Raw genomic sequence first — 27,693 nt, forward strand, 5'->3', positions numbered from 1 at the left:
AGATAAAATACTGCATGGTTTCATGAGATAATTATGAAATGTTTCCAGTATTTTAGAAAGCATTTTTTCAATGAATGCCAAAAAAGATTTAAAAAAAAAATGCTATGCAGTAATTTCCTGCATTTCTTAAAGCGGTAGATACAGCTTCCAGGTTTTATTCTAAAGCCTAATTGAACAAGCTGGGGTTAGTAGCTGATTGGTTTCTATGCAGAAGTGAGACTGAAATTGTACTCTCTTACTTTAGTAAATAAACCCCAGTGGCTGCAGCACTCTTACTCAGCTGTCAAAACAGTTCTGTAAGGTTGAGCAGGCTATAAAAGTATGCTAATGTCATGGGGAAGGTAGAAGCAACAGTATAACATATGCAATATTATAATAAGCATGCATTATGCTGTTTTTTTTTTTTTTTTTTAATAACCAGAATTAATGTTTTGTTGCAGGGATCAAAGTAATTAACAACATACATGTTATGTTATTGATATTGGTGGTATTTTGTAAGTTCACTTAACAAAGAATAACACAAATATGATTGTTTTCTCATTGTGATTTTATTTATTGCATGGTTTAAGCTTAAATAAATAACATGTCAAAAATAAGTCATGACACCCAAGGTTTTTCATGTATGTAATATGCGATTTAGATTCATATTGATATATGTGTATGGTTTACAGTATATGTTATCACTGTTACAAGATAGGATTTAAAGATTGTATAATTGTATATACACATACATTTCATATACTCACAGTCATAAATTTGATGTACTTATATGGGTTTCGAAACAGTCTGATCCACTAAATGAATTGTACTACTGCCAATTTACATACCTCTGATGGTGATATTTCATTTTGATATTTATATTCATGTTTTTTAGGTGTGAATGTAAATTGATTTTGGGGGATTTTTTAGTGGAACTTCACTCTCTGAAGCAACATTGATTCATTTTAATCCTCATGCTGCTAGCATTAGTAAATAGATAGGAAATATATCATATTTACTTGTTTTAAACAAATTTTGTTCTACAAATCTATAGTAACTTCCTGGTTTTGTGACTATGCAACTGATGTCAAACATCCCAGAAGTCTTCGGGAGGGGAGGAGCGGAGGAGGGGTATTCTCAGCTAATCACACTCTCCTGTATGCATGCTTGAGCTAAGGGAAGATGGAGGGCAGATGGATTCCAGGAAGTAAATACTACATGAATCATTTGGCTTTACCCAAGATAGCCACGGCCAGAAATGCTAGGGGTTGTTCTCTCAACAAAATATTGCATGGAGACATGGATGGATGGGGGGAGTTTACTTCAAATAATAAAAATTAAATAGTGTTTTTAGTTTATGGTACTCAGATGCAGTGATGATCCACTTTAAGAAAATTGTACTGTGAGAAATATGGAGGCTGTCATTGAGTCCCTGACCCAGAACTAGTATGCAGATCATAAAAGTCCGTGTGAAGCCCCTTTCACACTTGTATGACTTGTCCTACGCTTTGGGATTGACAAGTCATTCCCCATGATTTCCAACGACTACCATTCATATTAGTATGACTTCAAGTCATGCCAACTTCAAAGTAGTCCCTGCTCTACTTTGGTCCAACTTTGATCCTACTTAAGCCCATTGAATATCACCGAAGTCAGATCAAATTGTCATATTAACTGATCCGACTATGGCATGGGACTTGTCCTCTAATGATCTTAAAGGGGAACTCCATGCCAAAAAAAAACGGCATGAGTTCCCCCTCCAAGAGCATACCAGGCCCTTCGGTCTGGTATGGAAAAAACTGAAAAAACTACCTGGGGCCCCCAAAATCTACACCACACTACCCCTCCTGAACTGTACCAGGCTGCATGCCTTCAAAAATGGGGGTGGGTGCTTTGAGGCAGGGAGCCCTGCGCGTACCCACCCCAAATCACCTTGTCCCCATGTTGATGAGGACAAAGGCCTCTTTTTGACAACCCTGGCCGTTGGTTGTTGGGATCTGCATGGGAACTTATTGGAATCTTGATGCCCCCTTTAACAAGGGGGTCCCCCGATCCCGACCCCGCACCCTATGTGAATGAGTATCAGGTACATTGCACCCCTACCCATTCACCTAAAAAAAAGTGTCCAAAATTAGCCCCCGACAACCAATGGCCAGGGTTGTCGGGAAGAGGCCCTTGTGAGCATCAACATGGGGACAAGGTGCTTTGGGGTTGGGGCGCAGGGCCCCCCTCCTTTAAAGCACCCACCCCCTGTGTTGAGGACAGGTGGCCTGGTATGGTTCAGGAGTGAGGCACTTACTCGTCCCCTTTCCTGACCTGTCAGGCTGTGTGCTCGGATAAAGGTCGGGTATGGATTTTGGGGGAATTCCCACACAGTTTTTTTTTTTGCGTGGAGGTTCCCCTTAAGATCTATACCAGACTGAAGGGCCTGGTATGCTCTTGGAAGGGGAACCCATACCATTTTTCTTTTTAAATATGGCGTTGAGTTCCCCCTAAAGATTCTTAGACAACAATGCATGTTATTGTCGGGGATTAAAGTCGGATCCCTGTTTATTGAAGTCGGACGCATGTCGGACTTCAGGTCGCAGGGCAAGTGTGAAAGGGGCCTGAAGCCAGACCCCCTGTATCTGCATGCCTATTCTCTTGACTTAGAAAGTAAAAGTCATTGATTAAACAAGAAAATCAGTAAACCGTGATTTTCAAAAGGTGAGATCAACAATGGCAGCCTCTATTCTTCTACAAGAAAGATTTCCTTCACTGTTTTTGAGAGCAGAGGATCCTTATAATAGAAATGATAATATCACAAGTAATAATAATAAAATAATAATAATCATTGAAAAACCTAAACATAATGTGTTATGCAATATGTGAGGTATATTTAAAATATTTTATTGTTATCCAAGAAATTAAAGTCATTGCAAACATTGCTGAACACTGCAATCATCATCCAAATCCAATCAAAACGAATTTCAAGAACATCCATATTTGGAGGTCTTTTTTCACCTTAATATCAAAACACACACAGCTGAGTAATCTGGACTGTTGTTTTCTTCATTATTGCATAGGTGTCTCTAGGCTGTAGATCATAGAAAGGAAATAATTACTGTAATGTCACGAAAAAAAGCATTAATTATTTACTTAAGGGCTCATTCACATGGGTGCAGAGGCCTATGTGACCTATAGAGCATGAAACATCATTTATTTATGTTTCCAGAGATGCATGGAGCTGCGTGCAGGCAACCTGTGCTAGTCAATAGAGATGCAACAGCTGTAAGGACTCACTCGCATATCCATGATCCGCACCTAAGCAGGGATAGGTGCATGGACCAGATGAACACTGTCAGAGTTCTGGGCCAGTCAGCCATACCTGCTTCCCTATCAAACTCAGATGTGCTGGTGTATCTGTACAGCCACTGCAACTCCATTGGCTAACACAGGCTACCTGCATGCAGTTCAACCCTGTTCCAGGAAACATAAACAAATAGCTCTTTATGCTGTACAGACTTCTGTGCCTTCATTACTAAAACAAAACAGTCTAGTGCTAAACCAGTGTGAAACACGTTAACTTAGTTTCTCTGTTTCCCTCTGCTGTGTTATGCTAGGGAGAATTGTACAATACAGTGATTTCGGAAGTGTGGCCTATTGGACCCTTTTCTTTTCTATGAAGGCACACCCCAAAACTCCTCTTTCTGTTGCTTCACGATTTTCATGTGAATGTGCGCTGTGAGATTTTGTGGATGTACAAACACGCTGCCAGACCCTAACCACTTCTGGGGTGTGTGACTTGGATTCCAAGAAGGCCATGTCTAGCCGATCCTAAGGTCATCCATGCCTAGGCTAGTAATTAGGAAGTGGTGGGCCACGCTACCATTGCTTTTATTTCCTTTTACATAAATTTGTTTATTACTTTGGGTTCTGCATTCGCATTCATGTTCAAATTTGCCAAGGAGAATTATTTTCTAAACCATCATGCACTGCATGGCTTTGAAACTATTGTCAGCCAACTTAGAATCCATTGGGGTGTCATTGTATTGAAAGCTGCTGTAGAGAAAGCATAGGGGAGGGCTTTTTGTCTTTAATTTTGTTTTGTAATTTATTTGATCTCAGTGATTACTTTTGGCTCCTGCCCCATCCAGAGCAAACTTTTTGGGTGCTGAAAATGCTACATTTACATGTTACTGACCATCCATTCTTGCAGGTGCCTTTTGTTTGCAGTATGCAGTTGTATCAATTTAAAGAAAAATAAAAGTGTAAAAACAATGTGTACCCAAACCACTACATTTTATACCACTCACATTCCCACTATCCCCAAGGTAAAATAAAAATTAGGCATATGCTAGTTGGCCTTATTTTACCTTAAAACTGAATTGCAACTGGCCAATTTTACACTGCTGCATCCTATGAAGAGTCTTAATTCTTGTAGTAGAGCCTTTGCCTTTGTCTTTGGGCTTAATTTACTAAGAAAAAACAAATAGTCTACTAAAAAAATAAAAAATAGGTTGTTCTCTTATATTTTATATTTTCAAAATAAGGGAAAATCTATTTTATATTTGCAAAATAAGATAAAATTCTGTTGCAAAGTGAATAGCCTATTTGACTTTAGTAAATCAACACTTTGTCTGTAGTGAATTTGGGCCTAGGCTTGCTTATTACAATTGTCTCTGACTGCTCCAAATGTATACTGTTGTCAAACTAAAGGCAAATAGGCTGTTCACATTGCAAGAAAACTCCAGAGTAGGAATTGTCCCAATGTTGAATGTAAATTCAACTCAAATGCGAGATCGCAGTGCATTGTCAGCTGCTGAGAGGCCAACTCATGCAGCTGACCTGTATGTTTTGGCTAATCACAGCGCCATGTGCTGTGACAGCCATGATTGGCAAAAGGCAGGGTGCCCTTGGCCAATCATGGCTCTGGGGCTAAGTTCTTGCCCCACACTATATAAAACTGCTGCTTACACAGTGGCAAATATAGTGAATGAATAGAGATTAGTCAGGTAGTTGGTGTAGTGTGCAGTCAGTCAGTGTAGTATATATAATACAGTTCAGAGTATATAGTGCAGTTTGTGTAGTATATATAATACAGTTCAGAGCATATAGTGCAGTCAGTGTAGTATATATAATATAGTGCAGCATATATGGTGCCATCAGTATAGTATATATAATGTATTGCAGTGTATATAGTGCAGTTATTATCGTATATATAATACAGTGGAGAATATATAGTGTAGTGTGTAATATAATTGCGGCTGTACCAAAGATAGCTATTTTTTAGCAACAATCCAGGCATTTCACAAGATATTTTCTTTGGACACACGGCAGTGTTGTGTGTTTCCTAAGTCCCCACTTTACGGCTTCACAGGCTTGATGGTGTAGCTGACTTTGTATAGAGAGGATACATCTGCTATATTAACTCCCAAAGATACATAAAGACAAGAACGATCCACCACCTAGGCCAATAGTCAACAGGATAGATTCCCTTACAGCCAGAATGGGGAAATATATTGACTATTGTCTACAACCAGCAGTACAAAAGATGCAAGCCTATTTGAGAGACACAAAGCAGATGTTACAAATTTTGGAAGACATCCCGAGAAGAGAAGGATCATGGTGGATTGCCACAGCAGATGTGTCCTCTCTATACACGGTCATATTACACCTTCAAGCCTGTGAAGCCGTAAAGTGGGGACACTGCAGTGTGTCCAAAGAAAATATCTCATGAAATGCCTGGATTTTTGCCTAAAAATTAGCTATTTTTGGTACAACCGCAATTATTACTTCCAAGAAACGGGTGTTGCTATGGGAGCCAAATTAGCTCCAAGCGTGGCAGGCCTCTTCATGGCGCAATGGGAAGAAGAAAAAATATTTTCCAATTCTCCATAAGGTCTGTTCATTTACAGAAGGTACATAGATGATATCTTTATTCTGTGGAAGGGTAATCAAGAACATCTATGTAACTTTCTTGAAGATCTAAATGTGAATGATAGAAATATCAAGCTCTCCTGGGAAATAAGTAACAAAAAGATCATATTTTTAGATCTAGAGATCCTACAAGAAGACACAACTTTTCTCCAGAACACATTTCAAGAATGTAGATAGAAATAGCTACTTGCCTCTCGATAGCTGTCACTACAAAAATTGGTTGTATAACATACCAAAAGTGCAATTAATGCACTTAAGATGAAACTGCACCCATAAAGATTCATTCATTACCCAAGCAGAAAACATGGGACATGGGATTTATAGAGATAGGTTACGACAACAAGTTTATTAACAAGAAAATAGCAGAAGTGGTAGATATGGATTGCAATGAACCAATGAGAGATAAACCAAAATGCGAAGCCCCAAAAGACATGATATCAATTATTTTTGGCTACAGTACTCAATATAAACAAATTGAAAAAATTATCAAACGTCACTGGAGCATCCTATTGGCCAATAGACATTTGCAAGATATTCTTCCCAGTCTTCCAAAATTTGTTTAGAGAAGAACCCCCACCATCCCTGATAAAATTGTGAAAAGCATTCCCGTTCCTCCAGGTAGAGGCTTGACCTTTTTTACCGGCAAATGTTTTTACCCCTGTAAATGGTGTTATGCATGCATCAAAACAAAACACCCAAATGAAAAGAAAAGGGACTTCACCTCCACAAGTACAGGAAGTTCTTATGAAATCAAATCATTTATCTGTTGTAATACAGAAGGAGCAGTTTATGCCCTGGAGTATAGTTGTGGTCTACAATATACAATATACAATATATAGGTCGGACAAAAAGACCCCTTAAAATATGCATATAAGAACATGTGCAAACATAGCGTATTTCACAACTCATAACAAAGATCCCATGCAACTGAAGTTCTTTGGAATAGAACCCTATGTGAAACATTGGCGGGGGCCACAAAGTCACAACCCTGAGTCAATTAGAATCAATTTCACGTTGGACACTTTCCCACCTCGGGGTCTTAACATAGATGTCGATCTTAATTGTTTTATTAGCGATTTTTAATACTTTCATATTTTATATAGATATTTTATATTCTTATATTCTTATTGTTATATTGTTCCTCTCTTCTCTGCACTCATCCTCATTTAGATTATGTGCAATGTATTCGCCAACATCATTTCCGGTGCATGTGTACTTTTATTTGCCTCTAGATCTATTTATTCATATATACAATCGATATTGGTGATATATCCCACAGTATGATCGGTGTATGTGTGACTTACACTGTTTCCGGTATCACACCATTTTTTAAATCAATTTTAAAAACATGTTTATTGTTTTATTTTATTCTATTGATATTTTTTTTTATTTATACATATTTTCTAACCTTTTCAGTCACTTACCATATGACCACTAGGTATGTTTGTTTTTATTATGGCCGCGAGCTGTATATTGCTCACACAATCTCTCACTATCATGTTTTTAGGAGGCCTGTGTAACTATGCAACACTGTTCGTTTACCAATTACGGCCAGACATCCACAAGAAAATGGCTGCTGATGCACTTCTGGCCATTTGAGCCATAGGAAAATGGGCGCCAAATGGAGGTTTACATGCTATGGTTGAACATCCACTAGAAAATGGCCGCTGTTCCATTTCCGGCGACCGGAGCTCTTAGAAAATGCCCGTCGTTCTATTTCCGGTGACCGGAGCTACAGGAAAATGCCCATTTACATATACAAATCAATATGCATATAAAAAGACACTTCCAATGCCTCTAGTTATCCCCTGATGAAGTCACGTGACCGCGACGAACACGAGTCAGGAACACTAAGCACCGGAAGTGACATGGATGAGCTCGCTGCTCGTGTTTATTTGCCTGTTTGATGCGTTTTGCCTGTTACAAAATAAATATTTCAAATTACTACACTATCGAGCATCTCTCCTGTTGCTTACATCTCCCCATGCCCTATTGCGATGCTTACTTGATCCAGACACTCCAGGGACAAAAGGGGACTCTGATTTCAGATAGAGATACATACCAGCAGAGCCGGAGACGCCAGACTGGGAGACTGCCAGAGGACATACTGGTTCCAGAGAAAGATATATCCACATATTACGTTGCACAGAAGACAGGAAGTTGCTCGCCACCAGAACTCTATTTGAGAGAGTGGTCACCAGCATCAGCATTTTATTCTTGTTTGCTGACACTGTTTATATAGAGTCACCATACATCCTGCACTTTATATTTCAAAGACTTTTCACGGACACATTCAGTTTTATGTAAGTCCTTTAGGGGCCTTACCCATTATTGAATTGCCCTTTGAGAGGATCGCCATGGACCTGGTGGGCCCTCTCCCTAAGTCTGCCCCAGGTCATCAGCACAATCTTGTAATCATGGATTGTGCTACCTGTTACCACGAGGCAGTTCCCTGTTCTCTGCGAAGAACATTGCCAAATAGCTGTTCATGGTGTTTAGTCATGTTGGGATCCCTAAGGAAGTCCTTACAGACCAGGACACCCCATTTATGTCATGAGTAACTAGGGAGTTGTGCAAATTATTTAAGGTGAAGCAGTTGCGAACCTCTGTGTACAACCCTCAAACTGATGGCTTCGTGGAACACTTCAATAAAACATTAAAGAGCACGTTAAGAAAAGTTGTTGACAAGGATAGGCAAAACTTGGACTACATGATTCATTACTTTGTTTGCCATCAGGGAGGTTCCTCAGTACTCTATGGGGTACTCTCCATTTGAGTTGCTTAATGGAAGACACCCTATGGGACTCGTATACATAGCCAAGGAAGACTGGGAGGGGGAGCAGACTCCCTACAAAAGTGTCATTGAGCATATCGCTCAAATGCAGGACAGGATTGCAGCAATCATGCCGGTGGTAAAAGAACACTTACTGCAGGCCCAAGCAGCCCAACAGAGAATATACAACAGGGGGGTCCAACTCTGTGTTTTCTTACCTGGTGACAGGGTCCTGGTGTTAGTTCCCACCATTGAGAGCAAGCTCCTGGCTAAGTGGCAGGGTCCCTTTGAAGTAATTGAATGAGTTGGGAAGGTCAATTACAAAGCGTATCAACCAAGTAAAAGGAATCCTGAACATATTTACCACATAAACCTGGTAAAGCCCTGGAAAGATAGACTGGCATTAACTGAGAGGTTCCTCCCTGTAATGCCTAAGGGTACTGAGTACCCTCTGATCCCTGAGGTCATGCTTCCAGACACGCTGTCATATTCCCAAAAACAGGATGCTACAGAGTTCCTGATAAGGAATGGAGAGAATTTTTCAGAGTTACTTGGCATGACTTCAGTAGTTCAGCATGATATTGTTACTGAACCTGGGGTCCATGTCAAGCTCAAACTGTACTAAATTCCCAAACCTAGAAGAAAGGACATCAGTGCTGAATGATAGATATCATTGAGAAATACAATAAAGACTGGTCTAGCCCCATCGTGTTAGTCCCAAAACCAGATGGCACTTGGGGGTTCTGTAAAGACTTTGGGAAGCTTTAAGCAGTGACAAAGTTTGACACGTACCCAATGCCCAGGGTGGACAAACTTATAGACTGACTTGACAAGGCCCTCTATCTGACCACTTTGGACTTGACAAAAGGTTATTGGCAAATACCCCTGACTGGTAGCGCCAAAGAGAAGAGAGAATTTGTGACTGTTCCTATATTGTGTTCCTTTCAATATAAAAAAAATCATTTTGGGTTGCAAAATGCTCCTGCGACATTTAAGAGGACCATGGGCAGGACCATAAGACCACACTGATGGTATGCAGCAACCTATCTGGACGATATAGTGGTACAGCACTGACTGGGAGTCTCACTTGCCCCTTGTCCAGGCTGTCCTTGATTCCCTATTCAAAGAAGGTTTTATGGTAAATCCATAAAAAGTGCCATTGGTTTAGTGGAAGTCAGGTATTTGATATACACTATTGGCCGTGGAGTCATTAAACCACAAGTGAATAAAATAAAAGCCATCCAGGAGTGGCCATGTCCTGCAAACAAGAAGCAGGCCAGGGCCTTTCTTGGGTATTATAGAAGGTTTATCTCGAATTTTGCAACTATAGCTGCCCTACTGACAGACTTTACAAAAGAGAAAGACTCTGTAATGGGAAAATGGTCCCCAGTAGCAGAGGAATCTTTCCAAGTCCTGAAGAAGGCTCTTTGTGCACAGCAAGTAATGTACTCCCCCAATTTCTCCAAAGACTTTTTGGTTCAGATGGCTACATCTGATGTAGGTATCAAAGCAGTATTGTCACATGTACACAATGGGGTTGACCATACTGTTGTGTACATAAGCAGAAAGCTCAAAAAAGTATGCAGTCATTGAAAAGGAATATTTAGCCATAAAGTTGGCCGAAGACGCTCTAAGGTACTATTTATCAGGGCGCCAGTTTGATTTAATAACTGACCATGCTCCCCTAAAATGGATGGCCCAAAAGAAGGAGACTAATAGATGGGTGAACTGGTGGTTTCTGGCTCTACAGGATTATTCCTTAACTGTAAAACACAGGCCAGGTGTTGAGATGGGGAATATAGATGCACTATACTGTGTTCACTCCTGTTGGGCCACAGGTGTTCCAACCCTGTTTTTTTTTAACAAGGGGGGGGGGGGGATATGTAGCAGAGCATCCCAGAGAGAGCCGGAAAAAGTCCTGTTTTGGGTTTATACGTCTGCCAGGCGCCTCTTATACACATTCAGGGATCGCTAATCCATGATCCAGTTTGGGTCTTGGTCTTCTAATTTAAAGTCACCCAAGGCAGACAGCCAGCGCTCTTGGCCTGAGAACCTCAGACAACTTCAGTCTAGGAAAGCAACTGGTTGGTAAAAGCTATTAATCTGCTTATGTGGAAGCCTGGTAGTTAGAATCTGTAAATATTGTATAGTTAGTGCCAAGACATGGCTAGGTTTTTGTTTGGCTATTTTTGTTCCTGTTTCTTTTTGGAACACTGTACAGCACCAGTATATAGACTTTTATATATCACAAATAACCACCGCACTGTTTGTCACTACCTCACTGGATTTGGTATCTGTGCCTGAAAGACTGCTCATCCCAGGGAGCTTTGTACCTTCTACCTGTCCCCCAGGTTACAAGGGGCACAATATCTCTCTCTCTGGAGTCCATACCTCTCTTAATACAAAAAAGGACTTTGCTCTCTTTGGAAACCGCAGCTTGGCATTGCATGCTATTATTGAGGATATAATCTACCATAACCCCCAGATCCTTCTCCACCATTGATTCCCCCAGTTCTACTACCCCTAGTATGTATGATGCATGCATCATGCATGCATACTTAGCCCCCAAGTGCATAACTAAGAGAAAGAACATCAGTGATGAAGTTAAAAGGATGCTGGAGCTAGATGACATTGAGGAATCCAATAGTGCCTGGTCTAGCCCCATCATGTTAGTCCCAAAATTGGATGGTACTTGGAGGTTTTGTAACGATTTCAGAAAGCTTAATGAAGTGACAATGTTTGACACGTACCCCATGCCCATGATAGACAAACTTATAGACCGACTTCGCAAAGCCTGCTATTTGACCACTTTGGACCTGGTAGTGCCAAAGAGAAGACTGCTTTTGTGACCCCAAAGGGTTTGTTTCAGTACAAAAAAAGCCTTTTGGGTTGCAAAATGCCCCTGCAACATTTTAGAGGGTCATGGACTGGACCCTAAGACCAAACCGACATTATGCAGCAGCCTATCTGGACAATATAGTGGTACATAGCACTGACTTGATGTCTCACTTCCCCCGTGTCCAGGCTGTTCTGGATTCCCTCTTCAAGGAAGGTTTTACAGTGAACCCAAAAGAAATGTGCCATTGGTTTAGAGGAAGCCAGGTAATTGGGATACACTATTGGCTGTGACATAAAACCTCAGTTGAACAAAGTAGAAGCCATCCAAAAATGGCTAGGTCCTGTAAACAAGAAGCAGGTCACAGCCTTTCTAGGGATCACAAGGTATAGAAGGTTTGTCCCAGATTTTGAAACTCTAGCTGACCCAATGGCTGACCTTATGGAAGGGAGAGACTCAGTAATGGTGAAATGGTCCCCAGTAGCAGAGTCTTTCCGATTCCTGAAGAATGCTCTTTGTGCACAGCCAGTGCTGTACCCCCACCCCCAATTTCTCCAATGATTATTTGGTTCATACGGATGTGTCTAATGTAGGTATTGGGGCAATATTGTCTCAGGTACACAATGAGGAAGAACACCCTATGGTGTACCTGAGCAGAAAGCTCAATTAATATGAGAAAAAGTATGCAGTCATTGAAAAGGAATGTTTAGCCATAATGTGGGCCTTGGAGACTCTAAGGTACTATTTGTTAGGGCGCCAGTTTGATTTCATGACTGACCATGCTGCCCTGAAATGGATGGCTTAAAAGAAGGAGACTAATAGACAGGTGAACCGGTGGTTTTTGGCTCCACAGGATTACTCCTTCACAGTAAAACACAGGCCAGGGGTTTAGATGGGGAATGTAGATCCTCTGTCCTAGGTTCACTACTGTTGTGCCACAGGTGTTCCAAAGGGGGGGATATGTAGCAGAGCGTCCCAAAGAGAGGCAGGAAAAGTACTTTTCGGGGATTATACAGTTAGGGCCATAAATATTTGGACAGTGACACAAGTTTTGTTATTTTAGCTGTTTACAAAAACATGTTCAGAAATACAATTATATATATAATATGGGCTGAAAGTGCACACTCCCAGCTGCAATATGAGAGTTTCCACATCCAAATCGGAGAAAGGGTTTAGGAATCATAGCTCTGTAATGCACAGCCTCCTCTTTTTCAAGGGACCAAAAGTAATTGGACAATTGGCTCTAAGGGCTGCAATTAACTCTGAAGGCGTCTCCCTCGTTAACCTGTAATCAATTAAGTAGTTAAAAGGTCTGGGGTTGATTCCAGGTGTGTGGTTTTGCATTTGGAAGCTGTTGCTGTGACCAGACAACATGCGGTCAAAGGAAATCTCAATTGAGGTGAAGCAGAACATCCTGAGGCTGAAAAAAAAGAAAAAATCCATCAGAGAGATAGCAGACATGCTTGGAGTAGCAAAATCAACAGTCGGGTACATTCTGAGAAAAAAGGAATTGACTGGTGAGCTTGGGAACTCAAAAAGGGCTGGGCGTCCACGGAAGACAACAGTGGTGGATGATCGCTGCATACTTTCTTTGGTGAAGAAGAACCCGTTCACAACATCAACTGAAGTCCAGAACACTCTCAGGGAAGTAGGTGTATCTGTCTCTAAGTCAACAGTAAAGAGAAGACTCCATGAAAGTAAATACAAAGGGTTCACATGTAGATGCAAACCATTCATCAATTCCAAAAATAGACAGGCCAGAGTTAAATTTGCCCAAAAGCACCTCAAGAAGCCAGCTCAGTTCTGGAAAAGTATTCTATGGACAGATGAGACAAAGATCAACCTGTACCAGAATGATGGGAAGAAAAAAGTTTGGAGAAGAAAGGGAACGGCACATGATCCAAGGCACACCACATCCTCTGTAAAACATGGTGGAGGCAACGTGATGGCATGGGCATGCATGGCTTTCAATGGCACTGGGTCACTTGTGTTTATTGATGACATAACAGCAGACAAGAGTAGCCGGATGAATTCTGAAGTGTACCGGGATATACTTTCAGCCCAGATTCAGCCAAATGGTGCAAAGTTGATCGGACGGCGCTTCATAGTACAGATGGACAATGACCCCAAGCATACAGCCAAAGCTACCCAGGAGTTCATGAGTGTAAAAAAGTGGAACATTCTGCAATGGCCAAGTCAATCACCAGATCTTAACCCAATTGAGCATGCATTTCACTTGCTCAAATCCAGACTTAAGACGGAAAGACCCACAAACAAGCAAGACCTGAAGGCTGCGGCTGGAAAGGCCTGGCAAAGCATTAAGAAGGAGGAAACCCAGTGTTTGGTGATGTCCATGGGTTCCAGACTTAAGGCAGTGATTGCCTCCAAAGGATTTGCAACAAAATATTGAATAAATAAATATTTTGTTTGGGTTATGTTTATTTGTCCAATTACTTTTGAGCTCCTAAAATGTGGAGTGTTTGTAAAGAAATGTGTACAATTCCTACATTTTCTATCAGGTATTTTTGGTCAACCCTTCAAATTAAACGTTACAATCTGCACTTGAATTCTGTTGTAGAGGTTTCATTTCAAATCCAATGCGGTGGCATGCAGAGCCCAACTTGCGAAAATTGTGTCACTGTCCAAATATTTATGGCCCTAACTGTACATCTCCCAGGCTCCTCTCATACACGTTCAGATATCTCTGATTCACAATCCAGGTCGGATCTTGGGCCTCTCTCCCAGGCAAATTTAACCACTTCAATACCAGGCACCTTCCTGCCCAGAATAATTTTAAGCTTTCAGTGCTGTTGCAATTTGAATGACAATTGCGCAGTCATGCTGCACTGTACCCAAACAAATTTTTTTTAGCATTTCCCACAAATAGAGCTTTCTTTGGGTGGCATTTGATCACCTCTGCGGTTTATATTTTTTGTGCACCAAATAAAAAAAGACAGAAAATTTTGAAAAACAAAACAAGTTTTTCTTTGTTTCTGTTAACGTTTTTGTAAATAAGTACGTTTTCTTCTTCAATGATGGGCACTGATATGGCTGCACTGACAGGCACTGATAATGCGGCACTGATGGGCACTAATGAGGTGGCACCAATTAGCTGGCACTGACAGGCACTGATGATGGGCACTGATATGCAGCACTGATAGGTGGCACTGATGGGCACTTATAGGTGGCACTGGTATGTGGCACTGATAAGCACTTATAGGTGGCACTGATGGGCACTCATAGGCGGCACTGATAGGTACTTATGGGTGGCACTGATAGGTGACATGGATGGGCACTGATGGGCGCTGATAGATGGGCACTGATGGGCACGGATGGGCACTGATAGGTGTCACTTCTGGACACTGGGTGGGTGGCATTTCTAGGCATCACTGATTTACACATTTTCACATGTGTTACATGATGGTGCCAGTCAGTGCCCATTTGTGGGTACTGATTGGCACAGATTGGACATTTATTTGCACATGTGGCTGGCCATGGGGTACATACCTGGCCATCCACATGTTGCCCCCTTCCCTGGTGGTCCAGATGGCTTCCCTAGTGGTCTAGTGCAGGCATCTGAGGGGGGGGGGCTGCGCTGATAAACAATCAGCTCAGACCCCCCTGTCAGGAAAGCCGCCGATCGGCTCTCCTCTACCAGTGTCTGTCAGACGCGAGTGAGGAAAAGGCGACTAACGGCTTTTCCTGTTTAGATCGTGATCAGCTATGATTGAACATGGCTGATCATGTGGTAAAGAGCCTCTGCCAGAGGCTCTTTACCGAGATCGGTGGAGCGGTGTGTCAGATTGACATGCCGCTTCACCGATCACCGTGATGCACGCCCCCCATGGACGCACGGCGGCTGTTATCCTGAAGGACATCATATGACACCCAGTCAGGATAGCTGAACCACTTCCCAGATGTCAATCTCCTATTAAACGGGCGGGAAGTGGTTAAACTCACCTGAGACAGACAGCCAGTGCCCTTATCCTAAAAAAATCTGACAACTCCTGTCTGGGAGGGCGAATGGTTGGTGAAAACTTACTAGTTGCATATGTGGAAGCTGACAAGCTGTAGGCTTGCTCAGCTTGGTAGTTAGGGCTGGTATACTATTTTTCCTGTTTGTTTTCTGAGACACTGTACAACACCTGTATATAGACTTTTAAATATCACAAATAAACACCACATTGTTTTGTAACTACCTTTGTGGATTTGGTATATGTGCCTGAGAGACTGTTTATCCCAGGGAGCTTTGTATCTGCTACCTGTTCCCTGGCTTTCAATATACAGTATCTCACAAAAGTGAGAACACCCCTCACATTTTTGGAAATATTTTATTATATCTGTTCATATGACAACATTTGCTACAATGTAAAGTGAGTGTACAACTTGTATAACAGTGTAAATTAGCTGTCCCCTCAAAATAACTCAACAACAACCATTAATGTCTAAACCTCTGGCAACAAAAGTGTGTACACCCCTAAGTGAAAATGTCCAAATTGGGCCCAAAGTGTCAATATTTTGTGTGGTCACCGTTTGTTTCCAGCAGTGTCTTAACCCTCTTGGGCATGGAATTCACCAGAGATTCATTAGCAAGGCAGTGGTCATCTTGGAGGTGTGTTTGGGGTCATTATCATGTTGGCATACTGTACTGCCCTGCGGCCCATTCTCCGGAGGGAGGGGATCATGCTTTGCTTCAGTATGTCACAGTACATGTTGACATTCATGGTTCCCTGAATGAACTGTAGCTCCCCAGTGCCAGCAACACTCATGCAGCCTCAGACCATGACACACCCACCACCATGCTTGACTGTAGGCAGGACACACTTGTCTTTGTACTCCTCACCTGGCTGCTGCGACACACGCTTGACACAATCTGAACCAAACAAGTTTACCTTGGTCTCATCAGACCACAGAATATGGTTCCAGTAATCCATGTCCTTAGTCTACTTGTCTTCAGCAAACTGTTTGCGGCCTTTCTTGTGAATCTTCTTTAAAAGAGGCTTCCTTCTGGGACAACAGCCATTTGATGCAGTGTGCGGCATATGGTCTGAGTAATGACAGGCTGACCCCTCACCCATTCAATCTCTGCAGCAATGCTGGCAGCATTCATATGTTTATTTCCCAAAGACAACCTCTGGATATGATGCAGAGCACGTACACGCAACTTCTTTGGTTGACCATGGTGAGGTCTGTTCTGAGTGGAACTTATCCTGTTAAAACGCTGTATGGTCTTGGCCACAGTGCTGCAACTTAGTTTCAGGATCTTGGCAATCTTCTTATAACCTAGGCCATCTATATGTAGAGCAACAGTTATTTTTTCAGATCTTCAGAGTTCTTTGCCATGAGGTGCCATGTTGAACTTCCAGTGTCCAGTATGAGAGAGTGAGAGCGATAACCCCAAATTTAATACAACTGACATTGTAACACTAATCAGTCAAATGACACAGTAGAGAGAAAATGGCGAATTGGGCCCAATTTGGAAATTTTTACTTAGGGGTGTACTCACTTTTGTTGCCAGCTGTTTAGACATTTAATGGCTGTGTGTTGAGTTATTTTAAGGGGACAGCAAATTTACGCTGTTATACAAGCTGTACACTCACTACTTTACATTGTAGCAAAGTGTAATTTCTTTAGTGTTGTCACATGAAAAGATCTAATAAAATATTTCTAAAAATGTGAGGGGGTATACTCACTTTTGTGAGATATTGTGTATATATATATATATATATATATATATATATATATATATATATATATATACTGTATATGAACTTATATAAACATCAGATTGGGTTTTTTATCTAACAGCAAGTTTCCATTTTGCTGCTGTTCCATGGAACCCAGTTAAATAAAGTGAGGTTTGCAGAGAGGCATCTTTACTAAAGCCATTTAATATCTTACAGAAAATACTTTTAAAAATCCATTCTAGAATAAAAATAAATAAACAAGTAGTTACTTAGCAAACTGCGATACCAGCTCATGAGAATAAAAAATGGAAATAACCAGCGCTAGTGATAAACCAGATAAAACAATTGTGTGACGTTTAATGCTGACAAACACATATAAAGTGCAAATATGAATAATTAGTCCATATAAAGTGACTCAGCAAAACATAAGACCAATCAGGTCAAACTTAAATTTGGTTTTGCAAAGTCCCTTTTTATGCACTAATTAGTCGCATTTGCACTTTATATGTGTTTGTCATAATTATATGTCACACAATTTTTTATCTGGCTTATCACTAGCGCTACTTATTTCTGGCCATAACCCTTTATCTTTCTTTGGAAGAAATCTATGACATTGAAGACCATGTAAATGGTACTTTCAACCTACATTGAGAGTTAAATTATTAATGACTCTGGTCTATACTAGATTTGCATGGAAACCACAATATATACCATGAGCTTTAATGGAGTCTCGGGTTGCTTAAATGCATTTACCCTATTGCCCGCATACATTTTTTGTAATTCTCCTAAATGATACGGACAAATCAATACAAAGCACTCCAATTTGCAAAGGAGGATGCAAGTACTTAATTTTCTGTCTAGTCTTTTTTGCTGCATATGGTGGAATGTCTGTAATGCTGTTTGAAAGCTTGCATGACATGTGCAGTAATTTTAGGAAGTGAAGGATATAATGGCTTGATGGTCGACACCTTGACTTTACAGTATATAGCAAAGTTTATTGGTTTTACTTTATTTCTCAGACCTCAATAAATTAAAATCTATGGCAGTTGTTAGAGCTCCCACAATGCAGAACCTCTATACATTTATATTTATTTTTCTTCTAATGAGAACAAAATGTCAATAGAGTGCAATGTCAGGTGCAAAAGAAGGTGAACGTTATGCACTGCATGATTACTGACTAAAAAAAAAAAAAAAGTAATGGGTGTTAGACAATACAATAATTTTAACCAATTGGTCATCATCAGGGGCTGCTGCGGACCTATTGGTTGAAAAGCATTGGACAGAGCTGAAAAGTGATACACATATTAGAGGTGCCATGGGATATAAACTAAGATGTGATTTATGTAGGTTTTTTATTATTTACCAAAACCAATGACTGTTCTTTTGCGCCCATGTGCACATTGCAGCAATCGGTGGTGTGGTCTGTCAGTCTGACACAGTGCTACACCAATTTCGGTAAAGAGCCTCTGACGGAGGCTCTTTACCATGTGATCAGCCGTCCAATCACGGCTCATCACGATGTAAACAGGAAGAGCCGTGGATTGGCTTTTCCTCACTCGTGTCTGACAGACGCAAGTAGAGGAGAGCTGATCAGCTGCTCTCCTGATGGGGGGGTCTGTGCTGATTGTTTATCAGTGCAGCCCCACCTCAGATGCACAAACAGGACCACCAGGATGCTGCCAGGACCACCAGGGATTGGCACCACACTGGACCACCAGTTATGTCACCTTAGACCACCAGGGAAATGCTAATCAGTGCCATCCCCAATGCCTGCCAGTGCAATCAGTGATGCCCTGTCAATGCCATCTATCAGTGCCGCATATCAGTGCCCATCAGTGCCTATCAGTGTTGCCTATCAGTGCCACCCATAAGTACCCATCAGTACAGCCTTTCAGCGCCCGTCAGTGTCACCTATCAGTGCCCACCAGTGCGGCCTATCAATGTCCATCAATGCTGCATATCAGTGCCACCCATCAGCCCTGCCTACCAGTGCCCATCAGTGCTGCCTATCAGTGCCCATCATTAGTGCCCGTCAGTGCCTCCTCATAGGTGCTGCCTTATCAGTGCCAATCAGTGAAGGCAAAAACATACTTATTTGCAAAATTTTATAACAGAAACAAAAGAAAAACTTATTTTTTACAAAATTTTTGTCTTTTTTATTTGTTTAGCAAAAAATAAAAAACACAGAGGTGATCAAATACCACCAAAAGAAAGCTCTATTTGTGTGAACAAAATGATATAATTCTGTTTAGGCACAGTGCAGCATGACCGTGCAATTGTCATTTAAACAGAGACAGCGCTGGTGTCAAAAGTGTCTGATGTGTCAACCATAATGTCGCAATCATGATAAAAATTGCAGATTGCCACCATTACTAATAAAAAAAATAATAATAAGAATGCCATAAAACTATCCCCTATTTTGTAGACGGTATAACTTTTGTGTAAACCAATCAATATATGATTATTGCGATTTTTTTTTAACCAAAAATATGTAGAAGAATACATATCGGCCTAAACTGAGGAAAAAATTAGATTTTTATATATTTTTGGGGGATATTTATTATAGCAAAAAGTAAGAAATAATGCTTTTTTTTCAAAATTGTCGCTTTTTTTGTTTATAGCGCAAAAAAAAAAAAACGCAGAGGTGGTCAAATACCACCAAAAGAAAGCTCTATTTGTGGGGAAAAAAAAGGACATCAGTTTTGTTTGGGTACAATGTTGCAAAACCACACAATTGTCAGTTAAAGCAACGCAGTGCCGAATCGCAAAAAGTGCTCTGGTCAGGAAGGGGGCAAATCCTTGCAGGGCTGAAGTGGTTAAAAGGCATTATTTTACTTACAAATCTAAAAAAGAGTACTGAAATAATGTTAAAGATCAGCACTGAAGAAATATTGTATGCAATCTAATATCATTTTAAGTTTGATTATTTAATATAGATATGCAGTCAGCATTGCACACTAATTAATTTAGCTAATGGCAATACAATAGGATCTGCTATTATTGTTACAATAATAATGATACAGTTTTTATCTTGGAAATGTCAATAAAACTTAAGAGTTGCTCACCGCTTATTTTCTTGTGGGTACAATTTCAAACACTTCGATTTAATTCCATTGTGTCTTTGGAGAGATAGACCACCCAGTATACTAAATTAAATCCTGCAAACGCCAATGGAAATAGTATTCTGGCATACTGGTCTATTTTACTAGTTCCACTATGAGGACTTGATGAGATTCCAAGTTGTGTAAGGTCTGCAGCAGGAACATCAGTCTGTTGACAATATGGTGCTCCATAGGGTGGTACATTGTCTTCAAGTGATACATCGCCTTGAGAGACCATTGAGTTAATTCTTTTCTTTAAGTTGCAATTTGAATCAGAATGCTGCAAACACAAAATAGTTTAAACAATTATAACTAACTTTGAAACTTGAGATACAAATGCTAGAATGATCATAATTAGTTTTAAAGCTGCATATAAAATACATTTTACATTTATTGAGTAAGAAATGTAGTGGTGCGCTGTACACAAGGAGGATATATCTATTGATAAAAGCAGTATATCAAATTCACAATGGGGGGAATTTTATATACTGCTTTTATCAATAGATATATCCTCCTTGTGTACAGCGCACCACTACCTTCTTACTCATTATTCCCCGGGGTTCAGATATTTCCCTTTCAGTGTGTGCAGCAGTACCCTATCTCCCTCTAATTCCCTGACGTGGCGCAGGAATACTTCTTTTCCACTGATTTTACATTTATTGTTTTCCAAATTTTACATGTTTCTTAATTGATATTTTATTCATTTCTATTACTTGTAAAAATTATTTTATTTTACAGACAAATATTTAATGCAAAGTGCATGCATTTTACAGTACATGCAGAAGATTCTGGGCGTAAATACCCTGCACTAGCTCTGCAGGGCATTTACAGTCTGAAGGTCCAGATTGACATCATCTGTGCTATGACAAAAGGAGAATATTTACTGCATCTCCTTTAATTTACACATTTAGCTGCATATTTAATCTAACTTTCTCTCATTCAGCTCTGTATTTAAAGCATTATCATATGCAAGCTAAAACCCTGGAGTATTTGACTCACACTTACAACCTTGTGGCTGCAAGTGGTAAATATGAAATGTTCAACAACATTTTCAACTAAACATTTTCATTTTAAGGCTTGAAACTTAATTTTGAAAAAATAAAAAAACAAAGGAAAAAAAATGAATTTAAGGTTTAACAAAATAAATATTGAACTATTTATTTACTGCTCAGCGTTCAAAACTTTTTTATTTAAAGTAGTTGTAAAGCCTCAAGGTTTTTAACCTTAATGCATTCTATGTATTCGAGTGAAAAACCTTCTGTACTGCAGCTACCCCCAGACCCCCCACCTTATTCTTACCTGAGCCTGATCCGATCCAGCGATGTGCATGAGTGCAGCTGCTCCATCCATTGTCTCTCTCCTCATTGGACAGATTGATAGTAGCAGGAGCCATTGGCTTTTCCTGCTGTCAATCAAATCAAGTGACACGGGAGAGGGAGGTGGGGACGGGTCCCACTGTCTGTGTCAATTCACGCAGCAGTGGGACCTAGGAATGAGCCTGCATGGGTGCCCCCAGAGAAAGCCGAATTCCATGGGGGCACCCAATGAAGAGGAGGGGCCTGAAGCACCAGTTGGACTCCCCAGAAAAAGAGGATTGGGGCTGCTCTGGGCAAAACAATTGCCCAGAGCAGGTAAGTATAGGCACTTTTTTTTTTACCCAAACAAAACTGACATCCTTTTTTTTGTTTTACATGTTTACTCCAAGTCCTTTATCGTAAAACAGTATAAGGGAAGAAGGGAGTGGTGTTTCTTTATTTTATAGTAAAATAAAAAAAAATTGAATTCTTTGCCATAATGATAATTTTACTTCATATCACAGTTAGTAGGTAGAAAACAATTTACCAATTCAATTGAAGCCGTGAATAACATGTTACTGTGCCCTGACCGAGGCAAGTTGCATAAAATACCTTTGCATACACTTCCATCTATCAGGATGTGATAAAGGGGGGGTATGTCCTGAAATGCATTTCCCTGTCAACATATGCCACCAGATACACTCCATAATGTTCCTTTTGTTGAGTTAAAACCTCACACAGCCATCAGAGCAGCCTACTTTATCTTTAGGCTTCATGTACACGGGACGTTTTTACAACCTCTCCTGAACAATTTAACTTGACAGATAGTAACCGACAGTTAAAACTGCAGTTTTGCCACGTTACATGCCGCATTTAGCCACGTTTTGCCGTGTTTGCGTATTTACAAGCCGTAACAGGCATTTGGTGTTTCAAATGCCTCTGAACATCGTCTGTTTGCGTTCCAAAAAGTGCTTCTAAACTCAACTGCCTAGAAAATACTATAAACGACCCTGTGTACATGTACTGTTTACCAGCAGCAGTGTACATGAGGCCTTATCAACCTGCACCCAGTAATGTACATTCACTGCCCACAAGTGTGCACTTGTGCCAAACTCGGACCAATCCACTGCATTGCAGCTTACTGACTTTACAGTGAGCGGCACAGGTGCAGGATAGTCAGCTACACTGCAGCCTTATACAAGTGGATTGTGGATCAAGCTACAGAGAGCACATCCAATCTGGATCATATGCATTATTTATGTGCCTATGCATTTCCTGTTAAATGTAAGTGTGATGAATTGTATCTCTTTTTTTTCCCATATTATAAGGTTTATCTGTGCTAGGGTTGCATTTTTCTTTTTTATGATGTTTTAGTTTTCATATGCAGCATTTTAGAGCAATGCATATAATACAGCAATGTAGTAAACAAATCTTAGTTGCAAGCTATGTACATCAGCTTACACTGGGAAGTTTAGGTGGATTATTATAACAACAAAATCTGTTTTATATATTTAATGCATATAGAAAGCATTATTTTTACTGCTAACACATATTTAAAGCCAAATCATAGTTATCAATACAATGTTCAATGAAAAACAAAATGTCTCTCTAATGATGTGTCCGTGTTTGTTCCGGGTCTAACTTCAATGTTGTAATGTGACCGTTGATGATTAATTGAGTTGTTTGGCAGACCAATATAGTGTTTCTCGAACCTCATTTTTTTTTATTATGATTTTCCATGCTTGGTCTGACAACCATCCGTAGCCGATAGCTTTATTACTTCTTTTATAGACTGTCATGGCAATGAAGCCTTCGGCATGATTGGTAAGTTGATTCAGTGGAATGGGATTTTTACCAGTTTCATCTGAATCACTGGCTCAGCAAAAACTGTTCTTTTTAAGGACATATAGAATTTTCATTGAAGGAAAAAGATCAGGCTGAGATGGTCATTAATTAGCATACAATATCCCTATAACATGTACAAATATATACATAAGCCATATATAAAAACAGTTATATTTAGGGAGTGGCCGTGGCATGCACATATGAGGACATGTTCCTGGTGAGCTTTGTGAGACCCGCTTGGATAACAGCAACTACAGCAGCCTACATGGGGGAAAACTCTGCAGATTATCAAGCTCACTGGATGTCTATTTTACAGAGACCCGTCAGGGTCTGATCGGATCCTCTCCTCAACTACCTTCACTCACACTTCCTACCTCCTCCTCTCCCCCAGATGGCCAGGATAGGTGCTCTGATATGGGAGAATTGCTTGGGGATAAGGACTTGCACTTTCATCTTCTCTCTCTCCCCACAATGGCTGATCAGGAGCTATTTACTACCAGGATGGAAAAGACTTTGAGACAGGACATTGAGGCCCTACAGGCAGACACTGCACATATTGGGGGTAGAGTAGAAGCCCTGGAGTCACAATGGGAGGAAGTTAACCCTACCATGCAGGCACTCAGTGAGCGCTGTAAGTCACAGGACCAAAGAATTAACTGTTTGCTGGATCAAATGGATGATTTTGAAAATAGCAGCCCCAGTTAACATCTGCATTAGGGGCCTACCTGAAGCAACTGCATCCCGGGATATTGTCCCCACTCTGCAGATCCTAGGCCACGAGGCACCAGAATACATTGAAATCGATCATGGTCATAGAGCTCTCCGTCCACCTTCTGATGACCCAAATAAGCCCAGGGACACTATATGTAAACTTCATAAATACTCTCTAAATGAGCGCATCATGTTCCATGTTAGAGGATTTTGTTACGTGGATTTTGATGGAGCTAAACTGTCCTTCTTCCCAGATCTCTCCATATGCAATGCTGTGCTCTCACGCCACTGCCATACAAGACGCAAAGCTGATTTACAGATTCCCTTTCAGTCTATCGGTCATCAAGGATGGTCAGCAATTTATCTTGCAGAACAAGGATGACCTACCTCAGTTCCTGGAATCCCTTGGTTTACCTCTTGTGGAAATTCCAGATTGGAGATCGTCCTGGGAGATCCTGATCCCATCTCATCCACAGCCTTGGTGTCCAGCACACCACAGGAAATACAATGGACCCTGAGGTGGCTCATCACATTCCTCCTCTCCTCGAGGGACAACCTGACTGCATGACATGGTCTCTGCTGACTCTATAGCTACCCTGGGGGCTTCCCTCCCCCCTTGGATGCTGTGTAATAATTTACAATAAGTTAAGGTACAGGCCTGCACCTTATGTTTGTAGCATGTCCCCCTTCGAACTCACACCTGATGCCTTACCACCTACCCTCCAGTAGGTTAACTCATTGGAGTTATGTCCCCTATTTAGGACCTTACGCTGCTTGCTGGCCTGTTTCCTTGACATGAAGACTGAGTGGAGGCTCCTGACTAGTGATGTTTTTTTTTCACTTTGGTGTGCCCTTTGGGCTTTATGCTATGCTGTTTATTATGTCTTATGTTTTTTCCATGCTATAATTGTTTTATATTTTATAGGTTCCTATTCCCGCTTTTTGTTGTCTGAACGCTTCCTGGTCCGGAATGCTGTGGGTCTCTCTCTCATTCTGATGGAGCTCCAGGTGCTTCCCTGTTTCGTCTCTCCTCATGGCTTCCCTGAAAATCATATTGTACAATGTCCATGGTCTGGGCTCCCCTTCAAAATGCAGTAAGTTGTGGTTTGAGATTAAACAAACTGTGGACACATGTACTATTTTTACAATAACACATTTTTGCACTGACTCGGTCTCTCGCTTCCCTGCCCATCTATATAAATTATGGTACCTAAGTAACTCACCAAGTCCCAAATCAAGGGGGAGAGGGGTAGCCATAGCTGTTCATAAACAATGCCCTTTTTTCCCGACATAACATCTGGCTGACCCTAATGGCAGGTATGTGTTCTTTAACCACTTAAGGACCGCCGTATTGCCATTGTACGTCATCGCAATGGCACAGGCAGGCACAAGCACGTACATGTACGTGCCTGCCTTCCAGCGGGTGGGGGGTCCGATCGGACCCCCTCCCGCTGGATACGGCGGTCCGGTTCGCTTCAGGAGCAATCCGAGATGAGGGGATGGCCGTTGGTTTCTGGCCACCCCCTCTCGATCGCTCCTGGCGAATGAGAAGCTTCCTCCCAATGTGTATTGTATACACAGGCAGGGAGGAAGTGATGTCATTCTCCTCGGGGCAGTCTTTTTGACCGGACTACGAGGAGAAGACAAAGTAAGTGTGCACCAACACTACACTGACATGTAGGCACACACAGGCACACAACCCCCCCCCCCCCGATTGCCCCCCGATCCCCCCCAGTCACAGTGTCACTGATTGCAGTGATCATTTATTTACTGATCACTGCATTCAGTGTCAGTTGTAACAGTAAAAACTGTCAGGGAAGTTAGTGTTAGGTCCAGGGTAGCACCCTACCACCCCCAATAAAGGTTTAACCCCCTGATTGCCCCTAGAGTTAACCCTTTCACCCCCTTTTGCCAGTGTCACTAAGCGATAATTTTTCTGATCGCTGCATTAGTGTCGCTAGTGTCGCTAGGTAGCTAGTTTTTTTTTAGGTTCACCGCCAGGTTTTTATAGCGCTAGGTACCCCAATATACTACCCAATAATGGTTTTAACCCCCTGATTGCCCCTAGTTAACCCTTTCACCCCCTTTTGCCAGTGTCACTAAGCAATCGTTTTTCTGATCGCTGCATTAGTGTCACTAGTGCCGCTAGGTAGCTAGTTATTTTTTTAGGTTCACCGCCAGGTTTTTATAGCGCTAGGTACCCCGATATACTACCCAATAATGGTTTTAACCCCCTGATTGCCCCTAGTTAACCCTTTCACCCCCTTTTGCCAGTGTCACTAAACGATAATTTTTCTGATCGCTGCATTAGTGTCACTAGTGTCCTTAGGTAGCTAGTTATTTTTTTAGGTTCACCGCCAGGTTTTTATAGCATTAGGTACCCCCATATACTACCCAATAATTGTTTTAACCCCCTGATTTCCCCTAGTTAACCCTTTCACCAGCGATCACAGTATAAGTGTCACTGGTGACGCTGGTTAGCCAGTTCCTTATTTAGGTTCCCCGTCAGGTTTTTATATAGCGCCAGGGACCCCCATATACTACCTAATAAAAATTTGAACCCCCTGATTGCCCCTAGTTAACCCTTTCACCAGTGATCACCGTATAAGTGTTACGGGTGACTCTGGTTAGTTTGCTTTTTATAGCATCAGGGCACCCACCATTTATTACCCAATAAAGGTTTAACCCCCTGATCACCCGGCGCGTGATATCAATTAGGTTTTAGGGTCAGGGTCTGCGTCGCCCCAGGCAGCGCTAGGTTAGTGCCAGTACCGCTAACACCCACACGCAAAGCATAAACCTCCCGTAGTGGTATAGAATCTGAACAGATCAATATCTGATCTGATCAGTTCTATACTAGCGTCCCCAGCAGTTTAGGGTTCCAAAAAAACGTATTGTTAGCGGGATCAGCCCAGATACCTGCTAGCACATGCGTTTTGCCCATCTGCCCAGCCCACCCAAGTGCAGTATCGCTCGATCACTGTCACTTACAAAACACTAAACACATAACTGCAGCGATCGCAGAGTCAGGCCTGATCCCTGCGATCGCTAACAGTTTTTTTGGTAGCATTTTATATTTAAATCCAGAAGGCAGTGCTTGGGTTTCGGGGTCCCGTACGTGGCTAGGCTCCCAAAAAGTCCCCCACATGTGGTATCCCCGTACTCGGGAGAAGCAGCAGAATTTATTTTGGGGTGTAATTTGACTTATGCCCATAGCATGTGTGAGCAATATATCATTTAGTGACAACTTTGTGCAAAAAAAATTTTTTTTTAAAATTCCTGCAACTTGTGGCAAAATATAAAATATTTCATGGACTCAAGATGCCTCTCAGTAAATAGCTTGGGGTGTCTACTTTCCAAAATGGGGTCATTTGGGGGGTTTTGTGTTATTTTGGCATTTTATGGCCTTCGAAACTGTGATAGGTAGTGAGGAGTGAAATCAAAAATTTGCACCCTTAGAAACCCTGAAGGCAGTGATTGGTTTTCGGGGTGCTGTACGCAGCTAGACTCCCAAAAAGTCTCACATATGTGGTATCCTCGTACTCAG

General features: G+C 41.3%; 1 protein-coding gene across 2 annotated transcripts in view; it reads right to left on the reverse strand.

The window, feature by feature from the left end:
* Positions 1-529: 529 nt before the first annotated feature.
* Positions 530-27,693, reverse strand: part of GABRA6 (gamma-aminobutyric acid type A receptor subunit alpha6) — a 114,080-nt gene continuing 86,916 nt past the window's right edge. For both annotated transcript variants that reach the window (XM_077474095.1, XM_077474094.1), the window contains exons 9-10: positions 20,260-20,575; positions 530-3,055 (exon numbers count right to left, since the gene is read on the reverse strand). In XM_077474095.1, coding sequence (XP_077330221.1) covers positions 20,285-20,575 — 291 coding nt within the window. In that variant the 3' untranslated portion in view covers positions 530-3,055; positions 20,260-20,284. The remainder of the gene's footprint in view (positions 3,056-20,259; positions 20,576-27,693) is intronic.

The sequence above is a fragment of the Lithobates pipiens genome, unplaced genomic scaffold (assembly GCF_037356315.1).
Source record: "Lithobates pipiens isolate NorthernLeopardFrog02 unplaced genomic scaffold, aLitPip1_a1.2 Scaffold_8, whole genome shotgun sequence".
NCBI lineage: Eukaryota > Metazoa > Chordata > Amphibia > Anura > Ranidae > Lithobates > Lithobates pipiens.